The sequence below is a fragment of the Melospiza melodia genome, chromosome 2 (genome assembly GCF_035770615.1).
Source record: "Melospiza melodia melodia isolate bMelMel2 chromosome 2, bMelMel2.pri, whole genome shotgun sequence".
Taxonomy (NCBI): Eukaryota; Metazoa; Chordata; class Aves; order Passeriformes; family Passerellidae; genus Melospiza; species Melospiza melodia.
Genome location: NC_086195.1, coordinates 2,725,542 through 2,741,948, shown reverse-complemented (window position 1 = coordinate 2,741,948; position 16,407 = coordinate 2,725,542). Strand labels below are relative to the sequence as shown.

Genomic DNA, 16,407 nt, shown 5'->3' with positions numbered 1-16,407 from the left:
TTGCACATCCCATGCTGCTGAGTGGATTTCTGTGTTGGGAAAGCAGTAGGGAAACACTCTCTGATTAAACAGAGTTTTTCCATGTTCTCCCTGACAGAAATGAGAGCTGGAATTTCTCCAAATATCAGTTACAGCCAGTCAGTTACTGTGGGCATGTAAAACAAGCAGGATAATGTGTAAGGAATTTATTTATTCTGTCAGAGCTCTGAGTGAAGGTGCAAGTCAAAAGAAATGCCCACAAAACCTTTAATCAGCATCACATCATCATTTATGATGCAGAGCAAAAAAATCAAAAAAGGGGGGGGGAAGGAAATATTTAAAGATATTTTATCCAAGAGTTTGGACAGAAAATATTAAGAGGGGGCTTTAGGAAAGCAAGATATGAGGAGAAATTTCTCTGTGAATAAAATTTAGCTGCTGAGTCCTTCTTAGTCTTGGGGCTTGAAACTAAATGTTTGACAGAATTTGGGGAAAATTTTTCTTTTCTTTGAGTCCTGTTGTGCAGGGCTGCCAGCACAGGCTGTGAAATTCGAGAGCAGGTCATTTCTGAGGGTGGAAATCCAGATCCAGCAGTGGTGGCAGTGAGGGGTGTGGGTTTGGGTTGGACATTTTTGTTTAAAAACCACATCTCATCCTCTTGGAAATCTGAGGGCAAGCATCACTAGTGCCTTGTTTCCAGTCAAATCGAAGCCACAATTTTTTTGTGGTTTCGTTTATCACATAAAAGACAACTTCAACTGTCTGAAATTTAAGCAGCAAAATGCCCCAGGATTTGTGTTTGTGGCTGTTGCTAAAGGTGTGGCAATCATGTCACATCAAACCAATCAAAGCAGAATTTATCTCCAGAAAGGGTGAGTGTGGAGCAGTCGGTGCAGGGTGTCACTACAGGGATACTCACAGTAGTAAATCTCCCTTAGCTGAAGGTGTGACCTGCTTTAGCAGATACTCCACTGAGAAATCACTGAATGGTTTTTTAAACTGCTGGTTTAGCCTTCAGATTGGGTCTTAGTTGTGGGAAATGGGTTTGTAGGGAATTTTTCAAGTTTGACAGGAGGCTCACACAGTTTGTGCATCTGTGTGCAAACCCTGAGACAAGAAATGCTGACTGAGAAATGCCCTGGAACGGGACAGACATTGCTGAGAGAGAAATGGAGCTGGAAACAAGTTTCAAAGGATGGTTTTGTAAAAAAGACTGGACAGTTTGGGGAAACAGAACTGTGAAAGGTGAATTGCGGGACCCATGAGGGGAAAATTTTAGATGTTTGGTTTTAAGGCATTTACAGCAAGGTGTGGCAAAAGCTGATAGGCCAAGAAACACTTCTAGTGCATTGTAATTAGGAAATAATTAGCTTCTGATTGTGAATTATAACATCTGTATTGTCTCACCCTTCTCATGATTCTGAAAATGGAATAAAAGTTCTTAAAACACCTCTCAGCTGCCCCATCTGTGGGTCAGGAAAGGCAATTTTCTGAAAGTTACCAATGTGCTGATCATTTTGGAAGATGTTGCAAGGACTGAGCAAGCAGCTCTTCCTCATGACTGTGATTCCAGATAAACCTGGTGCTGCTCAGCACTGGGATCATTCTGCTTGGGAATTTTATATAATAATAATAATAATAATAATAATAATAATAATAATAATAATAATAATAATAATAATAATAATAATAGTAATAATAATAATAATAATAATAATAATAATAATAATAATAATAATAATAATAATAATAATAATAATCTCCACTGAAATCTGATACCTACTCCCTTGGTCTTCATCCCTCACTACATTTGCCTATTAAATATTTTGTGTCTTAGATGAGAAGGCTCAATCCAAATTTTATATATATTATATATTATATATTATATATTATATATTATATATTATATATTATATATTATATATTATATATTATATATTATATATTATATATTATATATTATATATCATATATCATATGTTATATGTTACATATTATATAATATATAATATATAATATATAATATATAATGTATTGTATATTGTATATTGTATATTATATATATTGTTTTTTATAATATATAAAATACTGAGCCATAAAGGATGGGGAAAGCTGGAAACTGGACGTGAAGTTAAGAACTTTATGTTCACAGAATATTAATTGATAATATATAAAATACTGAACCATAAAGGGTGAGGGAAGCTGGAAACTGGATGTGAAGTTAAGAACTTTATATTCACAGGATATTAATTGATAATATATAAAATACTGAAATATATATATAAAATACTAAATATATAATATATAATATGTAATATATAGTATATAATATATAATATATATTACTAAATATATAATATATAATATATAACATATAATATATAATATATAACATATAATATATAATATGTAATTTATAACATGTAACATATAACATATAACATATAATATATATAATATATATAATATATAATATATAATATATAATATATAATATATAATATATAATATATAATATATAATATATAATATATATTATATATTATATATTATATAATATATATTATATAATATATATTATATAATATATAATATTATCACATCCTTAGTGCCGGACTAAAGGGTTTTCTCCAGCAGAGGATCTCAGCAGGGTGAGAAACCTGCCAGATGCAGATGAACGTGTGCACTCCATGCCTCAGGGTGTAGGAAGAGCACTGCAAACCCTGCCACAGGGAAAAATTAAACTTAATTAATCTTCAAAAGAGCGCGGTCTCTACTCTAGGACAGCGTCAAGCACGAGCAGCACGAGAACTTTTTTTTTGAAGAGGAAAAGTTTTGTTTTGGTGTAGGAGATTGCTTGAATAAAAACGTTTTTGGAAGAACGTTGGTGTGTCCTCACATGGGGTGATCTTTGTAATCCTGTCACCCTTTCCCACAGGAAATCCATCTTGCTTTCCTGAAGTGGCTGGAGGGGAACGTGGACGCTGAGGGGCTGAGGGCGTCCAGCAAGGTGTCCCTGAGGTTCGTTCCGTCCCGTGAGTCCAAGGTGGAGGTGGCCCCGTCCCTGGTGCCCGTCATCACGGAGATGGGCAGCTTCTCCTCAGAGCACTTCAGCCTCCACACCTACCAGCAGCATCTCCACACCAAGAAGCTGGGCAAGATCCTTCTCTTCACCGAGGTGACCACGAGCACCATGAATCTTCTGGATGGGTAAGATGGGCACCCGGGGCGTCCTGGGTTAATTTTCTGATGGGGAATTCACGATTGTGGTGACGCACAGTGCTCAGGGGGAAGCTGGGCATGAGGTGGGGAACTTTGGAATTCATGATTGTGGTGACGTGCAGTGCTTAGAGAGAAACTGGGCACAAAGTAAAGAACTTTATGTTCACAGTATATTAATTGATAATATATAAAATAATGAGCCGTAAAGAGTGGGGAAAGCCAGAAACTGGGCATGAAGTGGAGAACTTTATGTTAATTGATAATATATAAAATACTGAGCCATAAAGGGTGGGGGAAAGCTGGAAACTGGACATGAAGTGTGGAACTTTGGAATTCATGATTGTGGTAACATGCAATGCTTAGAGGGAAACTGGAGACAAAGTAAAGAACTTTATGTTTACAGTATATTAATTGATAATATATAAAATACTGAGCCGTAAAGAGTGGAGAAAGCTGGAAACTGGACACACAGTCCAGTTTACGTTCACATGATATTAATTGATAATATAAAAATACTGAGCCATAAAGAGTGGGGAAAGCTGGAAACTGGACATGAAGTGGAGAAATTTATGTTCACAGGATAGTAATTGATAATATATAAAATACTGAGCCATAAAAGGTGGGGGAAAGCTGGAAACTGGACATGAAGTAAAGAACTTTTATCTTCATGGGGTATTAATTGATAATATATAAAATACTGAACCATAAAGGGTGGGGGAAGCTGGAAACTGGACATGAAGTGGAGAACTTTATGTTAATTGATAATATATAAAATACTGAAATATATATATAAAATACTAAATATATAATAATATAATATATACAATAATATAATATATAATATATAAAATACTACTAATAATATTTATATATAATATATAAATATATTACTAATTATATATGGTTATATAATATAAAACTAATAATATTTATATATAATATAATACATAAAATACTACAATACATAAAGGGTGGGGAAAGCTGGAAACTGGACATGAAGTAAAGAACTTTATGTTCACAGGATAGTAATTAATAATATATAAAATACTGAAATATATATATAAAATACTAAATATATAATAATATAATATATACAATAATATAATATATAATATAATATATAAAATACTACTAATAATATTTATATATAATATAATACATAAAATACTAAAATACATAAAGGATGGGGAAAGCTGGAAACTGGACATGAAGTAAAGAACTTTATGTTCACAGGATAGTAATTGATAATATATAAAATACTGAAATATATATATAAAATACTAAATATATAATAATATAATATAAAAATAATATATTATATATAAAATACTACTAATAATATTTATATATTATATAATATATAAAATATTAAAAAACATAAAGGGTGGGGAAAGCTGGAAACTGGACATGAAGTAAAGAACTTTTATCTTCATGGGGTATTAATTGATAATATATAAAATACTGAAATATATATATAAAATACTAAATCTACAATAATATAAAAATAATATAATATATAATCTATAAAATACTAATACTAATATTTATATATAATATATAAATATACCACTAATTATATATAATTATATAATATACTACTAATAATATTTATATATAATATTATTATAATATATAATATGTAAAATACTAAAATACATAAAGGGTGGGGAAAGCTGGAAACTGGACACAAAGTCCAGTTTATGTTCACAGGATATTAATTGGTAATATATAAAATACTGAACCATAAAGGGTGAGGAAAGCTGTAAATTGGACATGAAGAACTTTATGTTCACGGGGTATTAATTGATCATATATAAAATACTGAACCATAAAGGGTGAGGAAAGCTGTAAATTGGACATGAAGTACTTTATGTTCACGGGGTATTAATTGATAATATATAAAATACTGAGCCATAAAGGGTGAGGAAAGTTGAGTGGGACTCAACTTATTGCTTGGTAGGGGATTTTAATCTGTATTCCTCTAAACATCACCATAAGAAAATTTGATTTAATAAATATTCATGTTTAGGAGATTAAATACATTCTCTAGTGCAAATTACTATCTCAGCCTTTTTACTTGAGAGGACTGACACCAAGCAGGTTGTACCTCTAATTTTAACCCTCTCTTTCCTCCCATTTCTTTTGCTGAATATTTCCCTCAAATGCTCTTTAGTGTTTGGTTTGTGCTTTTAAAACGCGGATCAGGGCTCTGCCAGAGGCTCTTCCATCACCACCCAGATGGGCCCTGTGAATGAGCTGTGGGACACCTCAGAGGAGGTTCTTCACTAGGGTTGAAATGGGATTAAGTGATAGGAAAATCACAGTTAGTAAATCTCAGCCTGGAGTCTGTGTACAAAGGCTGCACTGTTGTGTTTAGTGGAAATTTGGTGGGAAAAAATCCGTCTTGGGGAAGTTGTTGCTCTTCAGGACAGAAACTCCCAGCCTGCAGCTGTAAATTCTTGTGGCAGCTAGGTTTGAATATCAGGGAAAATTTACCTGCAGAAATTGCAGATGGTTTTTACAGGCGAAAAGCAACCTCAGGGATTTTGTTTGGGATTTTTTCCTTTAATCTAAATTAAATTGTCCTGAGTGTTGTTGTCACTGAAGAGTTAACCAACAACAGTGGCTTCAGTTCTCAGCCTGAGAGCCTAAATTGCAATTTATGGACAAATACAAATTTCAGTTCCAAACCATTCCCTGTGTGTTCAAACATCCACACGTTAAACAAAAAGTTGCTGTTTGATTTTGCCAATCCTCTCCCCCAGATTGAATCCTGCAGCTGATTTTGCAGAGATAGAGACTTGCCAGTTTGATAAGAGGCCATGGAGAATTATTTTACAGAAATTCAGTCATTTGTAGCATTTGCTGCTTCATCTTTAGTGCTCACAGCATGGTCAGCCCACAGGGTTGGAAGGAGGATTGTGAAGAAATTGGTGATAATTGAATAAATCAAGAGCTTTCTTCCCTCAGTTTGTTTTGGTAAAATGAAGTGTTTAATTGAGAGTTTTGGGATTTGATTTGGATCAAGCTAAACAGAATCTGACCAATTTATGAATGATTAATTATCAAGGCAAGGGAGATAAGAGAAGTGGTCCCGATTTCTCAGATGTGTTTAAAAGTTGGTTTTTTATATTAAGTAATCCAAATACAATGAAGTGCTCACAGATGTAGGTCTTCAAGATTTCCCTCATCATGATGAGGGTTAAATAGTGAATTTTCAGGTAAGTTGTGAGCTACAAATCCTGACTCTACATATCTGAGGCTTAAATAGTCAATTTTCAGGTAAGTTGTAAACTACAAGTTACATGTCTACATATGCTATGCTAGGAAGGTGGTCCTAGGCAGATCATAATTTGAATTATTAATTTATTAATAATCAATCTTAAATTTATCTTACAAAAAGACTTTTATTAAGTAAAAATAATTGTCTTAATTATCATGGTTGATGCTGTAAATACTCTGTTGTCATGGGTAATGGAATAATGTAATCCTTGTGATTTGCAGTTCATTGAAGAACCTTGAGATTTAAATGATAGCATTTCATAAATCCCTAGAAATTGATGCAAAAATCAGGTGATTTTTATTGAGGGAAAAAGTTGTCAGGTTTTTAAGGTGCTTCCAAAGGAACCAGTATGAATTTGTTAGGAAAAGTGTGTGGGTGCTTGTGTCTAATGCCAGTTCTGAATGAGAAGAAAATACATTTCAGGAAAAATAATTCTCTTTGCTTGAAGAAAAAATAGTTACTCTTTGATCATTCAGGATTTCCAGAAAAATGTTGCAAGGCTTCCTTTATGTAATCAGGCATTGCATGAAGGACTCTGTTAGAATCTCCTAAATTTGATTCTCTCAGATTTTACCAAGCTTTGATGGTTTAAAATATACAGACACCTCAAGAACTTAAGGAATGGGATTTGTTGTAAGTTGTTTAATTAGCAGATTGTCAAAAAATTTCAGCATTTAACTTCTGTTGATTTGGATTTTCTCATACCTCTCCCACCAACTGGATGCCAACATTTTATTTCCCTTTTCCAAATTAGGGTCTCCCAAATTTGTCTCAAATTTTACCAAGTTTTGATAGTTTAAAATGTACAGACACCTCAAGAACTTAATGAATGTGATTTGTTGTAAATTGTTTAATTAGTAGATTATAAAAAAAAATTCAGCATTTCACTTCTGCCGCTTCACATTTTCTTATATCTCTCCCATCAACTGGATGTCAAACTTTTATTTCTCTTTTCCAAATTAGAGTCTCTCAAATTTTACCAAGTTTTGATGGTTAAAAACATACAGACACCTCAAGAACTTAATGAATGGGATTTATTTATCCAAAAAATTCAGCATTTAACTTCTGCCACTTCAGATTTTCTCATACCTTTCCCACCAACTGGATGCCAAACTTTCATTTCCCTTTTCCAAAGCAGGGTCTCCCAAATTTGTCTCAAATTTTACCAAGTTTTGATAGTTTAAAATGTACAGACACCTCAAGAACTTAACGAATGCGATTTGTTGTAAATTGTTTAATTAGTAAATTATCAAAAAAATTCAGCATTTAACTTCTGCCGCTTTGCATTTTCTCATACTTCCGTACCAACTGGATGCCAAACTTTCATCTCCCTTTTCCACCTCCCCAAATTTCCATAACCCCCCCAAAAAAATGAAGAGGTGGAAGGGGGAAAAGGGGGCTGGAATTAATTTAATGGCTGAGCAGGCTCACAGTGGAGAAACAGCCGGAGCCTAATAGGGGCCTTTGTCTGCATTTCCACCCTGGCTGGGAACGTGCCAGTCAAAAGTCAGGCAGGAGGAACAGGTGGGAACCATTAGACCTGTCATAAAGTTTGAAAAATTGATTCTGGAGGCTGAGGGAATAGATTGGACTTGACAGTGTTGTCCTAAAGATTCTAAGGGGAAAGTTGTGTTGTTTAATTTGGGATCCCTTGATTGTTCATTAGCCCTCCAGATGGTGGCTGGGGAGCTTGGTGCTCACTGTGCTGTCCCTGCTCTGTGTTTGTGTGTCCTGAGGTCGCAGCAAAGGGGGAATTCACCTGTAGGTACCCAAAATTTAATGGCACTGGCCTAGTTGTCAAATAAAAATTCCTAAAAATGTCACACGTTGTTTTAAATTATCAATATTCATTCTGTGGTTTCATGTTCAAAGTCCTTTCAGGCTATTTTGTAAAGCACTGCAACTTTCATTTCTCAAACTGAAATTTCAAATCCTCCCCAAACATTGGTTTTTTTTTTCTCTAGTTGGAAATTCTTTCTGTGATTTTCAGAAACCTTTTCGTGCCAAATGTTTACCCTGATGCCGCCTGAGCAGGTTAACCCTGCCAGAAACAGCTCCACCTTCTGTGGCTCCTCAGAGCATCCCTGGCAGGGCAGGTTTTAAAATAAAACCATTGTTTTTGAGGCTGCATCTGCTGCAGTGATACAAGTGTTACATTACAGACCTATAATATATATATGTAGTGTATGTGTGCATTATACACTTACTACACTCACAAGGGTTGAGGTTAACAAAGAAATATTTCTATTTCTAATATTTCTGCACACCCTAATTGGCTGGAATGGTTTCACGAGCATTGCACTAAAATTAAATTAATGAGATAGAAATTTCAGTTTTGTTCTTTATCTTAAATCCTGTTTCAGTGTTTTAGTTGGCAGAAAATTTGATTTACACATGACTAAGCCAGCCTGGGATATATTCTGTATGAAATGCCATCATGGATCCCTTTTCCCCAGTATTTAAGAATCACAAAGTGCCATTGTTAGGGAAAGTTTGACACAAAAGTGGTGAATTTTAGTGGAAGTGAAATGTGGGCTGAGGTTCCTTTCATAACTGCTGAATAGGATATTTAAATAAAATGTCAGTTGAGAATAAACAATTTCCAAACAACTACAAGCTTTGCAGAAGAAAATCCTTTCTATCATTGGTGTCCTTTTACTTTTCTAGATTCAAACTGCTGAATTTTGAAATGCTGAACTGCAGCTCTAATTTTGGGAAGTGGGCATGAGGACTTATTTTATTTGAAAACTCTTGGTTTAGTTGGATTGAAATATGGATGGTGCAGATGCAGGTCTGAGTTAAGGGAAAGCAGTGTGTAATTGAAGGAGATGGGAACGGCACAGAGATTGACAAACTGTGTTAGGAACTGGGGGTTTTTAATTTGGTTTTCAAGTCCTTGTGATGTTTTACTCTGTGATTAGTTATTCCTTGCACCTTGGTGATGCCCCTTACTTTCCATTGAAACTGTATTTTAAAACAACTGAGTGACTTTTATGAGCTTTAAGACCAAAACCATTCCATGGTTCCATGATAATCTTTGTATTTTAGTGTGCTGACATTCTCTCAGTACATTTTTAGCCTGCTAAAAATGAGTGTTTTCTCACAAACATAAGCAGTTTTATAAATTAACCCCCTCCACCCTCATCCCTCAGGAATTTTGGTTGGGGAGTTGGAGAATACCATGTTGGGCAGGAAGAATTCTTTGCAGGAAAGTTGCCTTTCTCTCAGGAAATAGGAAATTTGAATAGGAAATTATAAAAGCATGTGCTGTTCAGTAGGATAGATGCATTTTAACACTGTATATCTTCTGTACTCAATCTTTTCTGCAAAAATATTTTGTCAGTTTGAATATCGAGGTCACAATAGTTCATATTGCCTTTAAAAGCTCAGATCTCTTGATTTTGTGAAACTGTAGGATGGGATGGGAATGCTGTGCTTGAATAATGTCTTACTTATGATCCAAAGTTTGGTACTAAGATTTTATATTCTTAGATATAGGAGTGTATATATATATATATATATATATGTATATATATATATATATATGTATGTATGTAATATCATATTGCTTCATAATTTACATCACTTTCATTACTAACTTTTAAGCTTCCATTTCCTAATTTATTTGCGTGGTTAAAGGATTTTTATCCTCAAAACAAAAAAAGCTGGTGCATTAAATAGCTGCTGCTGTGCTTTTCTTCCTTAAGGGTGTTTTTTTATAGGCAGTATTTTGTGCCTTCCTTTGGTGCTAAAGACCAGCTCAAATAGCAGAGTAAAGTTTGTTTCCCTTAAATCAAATCAAATTAAGTTCAACAGTAGGGTTTTTTTGCTAATTTAGTGTTAAATGTATAATATTTCATACTTTATTGTGCCATTCATTTATGGGCAGTGATTTGCACCAGCCCATAAAAACCCAAAAAAAGTGCTGGAAGAAGCTCAGCCTGATAACAAAAGATCATGCAGGAATTTTGGAACTTTTGTGACACAGCCAAGAGTCTGTTCCTTCCCTGGAAGAATTGGGAAGTTTTTGGCGCTGATTTGGTCCTGTGCCCCTCCCAGACTCTTCCCTGCCATACCATTTTCCAGGACATGTTTGCTGAAAGATTTCTCTGTTGGGATTTGGCGTCTCCTTTGCGTCACTTTCCCCCGATTTTCTCTCCACCTGTCGTGCACCGTTTGTGCACAGTCAGGTCCCCATTTTCCTGTCACGCACCTTGTGTGCCTGATTTGCCATGGAACCGAAGGGCAAAATGTGCCCTTCTTTCTGTTTTTGTTGTTGTGTAAAATCAGTGGATTTTCCTCCTGTTAAAGGAGTGGGCCCCCTGCTTGCAGTGCGGAGGGAGGTTTGGCATTCCCAGTGGGAATTGAGTCATAAAATAAAGATTCCCGTTTGGCAGAGCAATTAACCCGTGCTGAACTCCGCTGGGAGATTGGGTTTCCCTGCTGCTGGAAGTTCCTGAACAATGCCCATTGTCACAGGGACACCAGCACAGCCCGAGCAGCCTGCAATCTGAGGGGAATGTTCTTTAAATCTGGGGGAAATATTCTTTAAATCTGGGGGGAAATGTTCTTTAAATTTGGGGGAATTGCTCTTTAAATCTGAGGGGAATTTTTCTTAAATTCTGAGGGGAATGTTCCTTAAATTTTTAAGGGAAATTGATCCTTGGAGTCTGAGGGGAATCATTCCTTAAATCTGAGGGAAATTTTTCTTTAAATTTAAGGGGAATCTTTCTTTAAATCTGATGGGAATAATTCCTTAAATCTGAGGGGAATCTTTCTTTACATCTGAGAGGAATTGTTCCTTACATCTGAGGGGAAATATTCTTTAAATCTGAGGGGACTGTTCCTTAAATTTAAGGGGAGTTGTTCCTTGGAATCTGAGGGGAATCATTCCTTAAATCTGAGGTGAATTATCCTTAAAATCTGGGAGGAACTGTTCTTTAAATCAGAGGGGAATCATTCCTTGAATCTGAGGGGAATTGTTCTTTAAATCTGGGGGGAATTGTTCTTTAAATCTGAGGGGAATCATTCCTTAAATCTGAGTGGAATCCTTCTTAAATTTAAGGGGAATCTTTCTTTAAATCTGATAGGAATGATTCCTTAAATCTGTGGGGGATCTTTCGTTAAATCTGGGGGGATTCATTCTTTAAATCTGAGGGGAATTGTTCTTCAAATCTGACGGGAGTTGTTCTTTAAATCTAAAGGGAAGCATTCCTTAAATCTGAGTGGAATTGTTCTTGAAATCTGAGGGGAATAATTTCTTAAATTTGGGGGAATCATTCTTTAAATCTGAGCGGAAATATTCATTAAATTTAAGGGGAATCGTTCCTTAAATATGAGGTGAATCTTTCTTTAAATCTGAGAGGAATTATTTCTTTAATTTGAGGGGAATCATTCTTTAAATCAGAGGGAAATCATTGCTTAAATCTGAGTGGAATGGTTCTTTAAATCTAAAGAGAATCGTTCCTTAAATTTGAGTGGAATCATTCCTTAAATGTGAGGGGAATCTTTTTTTAAATCTGAGGGGAGTCGTTCCTTAAATCTGAGGGGAATTGTTCTTTAAATTTGAGGGAAATCATTCCTGAAATTTGAGGGGAACCCTTCCTTAAATTTGAGGGGAATCATTCCTTTAATCTGAGCAGAATAATTCCTTAAATCTGAGGGGAATTGTTCTTTAAATCTGAGGGGACTCATTTATTAAATCTGAGAGGAATAATTCCTTAAATCTGAGGGGAATAATTTATTAAGTCTGAGTGGAATAATTCCTTAAATCTGAGGGAAACCCTGGCAGGCTTCACAGCTAAAACAAGAGTGAAGGAATGGTCATGGCAGGGTTTCAGTCACATTTTGCTGGTTTGTTTTACACGGTGCTGTTTTCATGCCCACATTTGAAACCAGGAATTTGGTAATAAAGTGAAAAAATTGAATGCTGGAGTTTCAAATCATTGCAGCTTTTTGAAGAGGAGGATTAGCTTGAAGCATATGATCCATGTAGCTGAATACAATATGCCATAATACATATGATATCTTGTTATAAGGAATATTAAATGCAACATATTATGTGTATATTATTGCTGTTGGTTTGCAAATTCCATGGCTGTCAATTTTGCTCTTGAATTGTAACTTTTATTTTGGAAAAGGAAATGCTGCCTAAGCTTAAACTGCCCAGAAGTACTCAGGGATTAATATTTGTATTTCATTGAGAAAGATATCCTTGTGTTCATCAAATAGCCAACTTTGTCTTTTCACATGAGCTCAGATCAGAATAGAGTCTTAAATAAAGTCATGTGCTTCTAAAAATAACTTTAAAACCTCAAACCCAGTCATAAATCAGTCTAGGACAGTGTGTATGGACTTAAAAAGGGGAGGTTATGGCATAGAAAAACTAGGTATGTTATTAATCACAGAATCATGGGTGGCTGCCCCTGGATCCCTGGCAGTGCCCAAGGCCAGGTTGGAGCAGCCTGGCACAGTGGGAGGTGTCCCTGCCATGGCAGGGGTGGCACTGGGTGGGCTCTGAGGTCCTTTCCAACCCCAACCATTCTGGGCTTCTGTGAAAGATCCAAAGGCTGAACTACAACCACAAAGTCAGAATGATTCCGTGGAGGTTTCAGTGAAAAGAGCAGGAGTAAATTTATTAGAATCTCAACGTTAGATCACAGTTCTCCATTTTGCACATCCCCATCTCTTTCCTTTTGTAATGAAAAAAAAAAAGAAAAAGGAAGAAAAAGAAGTTGGATTTCTATGGAAGCAAAGTAGGAGCTGGGAAGCAAAGCATGGCTGCTTGGGGAAGTTCACACAGCACCTGTTCTGGTGTGGTTAAGAATAAATACACTGATTTTTGTTTATTCTTATGCTGCCAGTCAGAGGAGAGTGATTCCATTTCAGAATTAATTTCAAGTGCTTGTTTCCAGACCCAAAAGCTTTGAAAGTCGTGTAATTTCTAACTTAAGCAGTACACATAGAAAATCCCACAGAATCTGAATTCTTGCCCTAAATCCCACTGGCCTAATTTATTTTCACTTATAGTCCTAGTTAAAATATTTTAAGAATCTGTTCGTATTCAAACGAGGTCCTGCATTTATCACACCTCATATCACTGAGCCTGAAATGTCACAGCCTGGAGAATGGTGTGTAAAAAAAGGTGAGGTTCCCCCGCTGCAGCTTTGTGATCCCCAGGATTGCCATAAAACCCTGTACCTCATGTTGCTCTCCAGAAATTTACTGGCATTGTTCTTTTTGCTGAACTCTTAAACGTAGATGAACGTCCAGGTTTTTTTTGTAAACTTGAGCTGACACTATTTTTGCACTTTTGTTTTACTGATGATATCATCTTACATCCAAACAAAAAGAAGAAACTCCTAAGGGTTTTACAGGATTTTTTGCAAACACAAAGCTCTTGTGGCTCGTTGCATTAAGGAGTTGTGGGGTGCAGCTATGACGTGTCCCATGGAAATTTTTAATTGGATTTTTATTCAAATGGATCATCAGGCTGAAGAAGATGAAGAGGGAGAACTGGACAAGAAGAAAAGGAGGGAGATGGAGCTGAGAAACAGGAAGAAGCAAATAAAAATTCAAAGGAAACAAATTTTTACTGATTATTCTTAAGCAAATACTCCAAGCTTAATGTAAAATAAATGAGTTTAGGGAGATTGCAGCATTAACTGGAGAACAATCATTGTTAAAGCATTTATCAAACAATTAATGATCACAAGCCCAAGACTCCCCTGCTCCATTGGCAGATTGTCAAGTGAAATATAATTAGCTCAGTGTTGAGGTTGGGTTTTTCTGATTTTTCTGAAGTTAAAGACTGGTAAGAATTCCAGTTAAGCACGTGGTGGTTCCAGTCCTAATAGTTTTGTTTAAATTGGGAATTGGGGAGTGAGAGGGAAGGGGAGAGCACCTTTATTTTGTTGGCACTAAATAATAACTTTGCTTGTGGTCATAACTGAATCTGCAAATGGTGCTCTCCTGGTTTATTTTTAATCATCCTTTCAGTCTTTCCTACAGTTATAATAATATTTAAATACCTAATCTGAATCCCACAGATTCCTTATATTTCCTGCTTTTAAAAATATATTTTTTAAATACAATATGTTTACAATAATATATTTAGAATATATTACCTTGCACTTTTTGGATTTAAAAATACTCCCTATATTGCATCTGTTAAGTGTCAATAGAAAAACTTCAGAGCTCAGACGATCTTGAAGGCCCCTTCCAACCCAAACCATTCCACGATTCTGTGATTTTATGATTTATTGGCAACAGATAATGTATAAACTCTGCATGGGGAGTGGTGCCAGATGTGGGAGATGAAAGGAACTGCTGCTGGCCACCTGCTTGGATGCACATTTCAGCTCTGCTCGGGTGGGTGATGGCACGAGGAGTTCATGGCATCCGTTCAGAGTCAGCAGAGCAGGGCAGGTTAGCAGGGAGTGATGCCTGTGGAATGCTGGAGAATCCATCTGCTGGAAAAACACAACCATCGCCTCCTGCAGGGTTTGGAGGAGCAGCTGGGAGTGGAAATTTGGGGTTTTCTTGTGGGAGGGAAGCACCAGAAAACTTTGAATACGAAGGTGTTGGAAATTCAGGGCAGAGCTGGGACTGCTGCTGGTTTTCCTGGCTTGTTCTGATCCTAATATTTCTGGTTTTATATCAGCATTGTGCTGCCGCTCAGTTTAGACTTAGAATCATAAAATTACAGAATTATTAAATTACAGAATGGTTTGGGTTAGATGGGACCTTAAAGCCCACCCAGTGCCACCCCTGCCGTGGCAGGGACACCTCCCACTGTGCCAGGCTGCTCCAGCCTGGCCTCGAACACTGCCAGGGATGGGAGAAATGTGGTTTTTAATTTCTATTCTATACAAAGTTTGCAAATTAAAGTTTGAAAAGTTTGCAAATTAGCTTTTTGGGGACCACAAAAAAGACATTTTCTATTTGCATTATATTTATTTCTATTCCCAGTATTTTCCTCACACATTTCAAAATTTTCCTGCTATCAGTAATTTTTATTTCCTTTATTCTTGTTGTTTTTAGTTATTTGGGGCTTTTATTTGTTTGATTTCATGTTTGAGATAGATAAACTATAACTACTTCTTGCTACAGCTTACTTAATTACTATGGATTATTAAAACTAGAAATTGCAGAACTTAAGTCTTTCCCCAAAAAACAAATATGTTGTTGTTGAAATAATCCTGATAGTGGCTTCCTGATAGGTAAAAAACAATAAATTAGAAGAAATCAATCTTATTTCAATTAGAAACTCAAATCTTGGCTTGCTTTATACTAGAAAAAAAACTTTTTTTCAGCTTTGGGTTGCAGAAATAGCAGTTTATGGGGTTTTTTTCCCCTTGTGTTTTATACAGAAATAGAAGTAGCCAAGAAGAGGTGCAAAAATGCCTTTTTGGGGTGTCTGCAAGAAGAGCTGTAAAACATTTCACTCTTAGTGCTGATTGACTCACCAGAAACCAGAGAGCAGAGAAGCCACTGACTCTGCAGAGTTTTAGTCCAGTTTTGGGGAGGAGGATGGAAGGAAAAGGGAAGAATATGGGAGAAAAATGGGAATTTTCTTATTTTACAGAGTCCAGGCTGGTCACTAATGCTGCAATCTGAAATGCAGGGAGCTCTCAGGACTTTGGGCCTGGCAGCCAAAGCTCAGAATGAAACCCAGGATTTGATCTGAGACCTTGGGAAAGGCTCCCAAACTGGGGGGCTGGAAGGGACAATGTGGATTTGGGGTTTAAAGCAGAGACAGGTTAAGCTGAGGAAAGGAAAGTTGAGAACTTTAGAGTTTAAGATCTAGAAAAAATACAAGCAGTTGCAGAGGTTGATGCCTTGTGCAGGCTGCCCCAGAGCAGAGCTGGGCAGAGCTCCAGAATAAAGCAGGGATTTATTCACAGCATCTCCTCCATGGATGC

The 16,407-nt window shown here is 36.0% G+C and overlaps 1 protein-coding gene across 2 annotated transcripts in view; it reads left to right on the top strand.

Moving 5' to 3' along the window:
* Positions 1 to 16,407, top strand: part of HLCS (holocarboxylase synthetase) — a 167,211-nt gene that overhangs the window by 54,683 nt on the left and 96,121 nt on the right. For both annotated transcript variants that reach the window (XM_063180786.1, XM_063180779.1), the window contains exon 6: positions 2,918 to 3,189. In XM_063180786.1, coding sequence (XP_063036856.1) covers positions 2,918 to 3,189 — 272 coding nt within the window. The remainder of the gene's footprint in view (positions 1 to 2,917; positions 3,190 to 16,407) is intronic.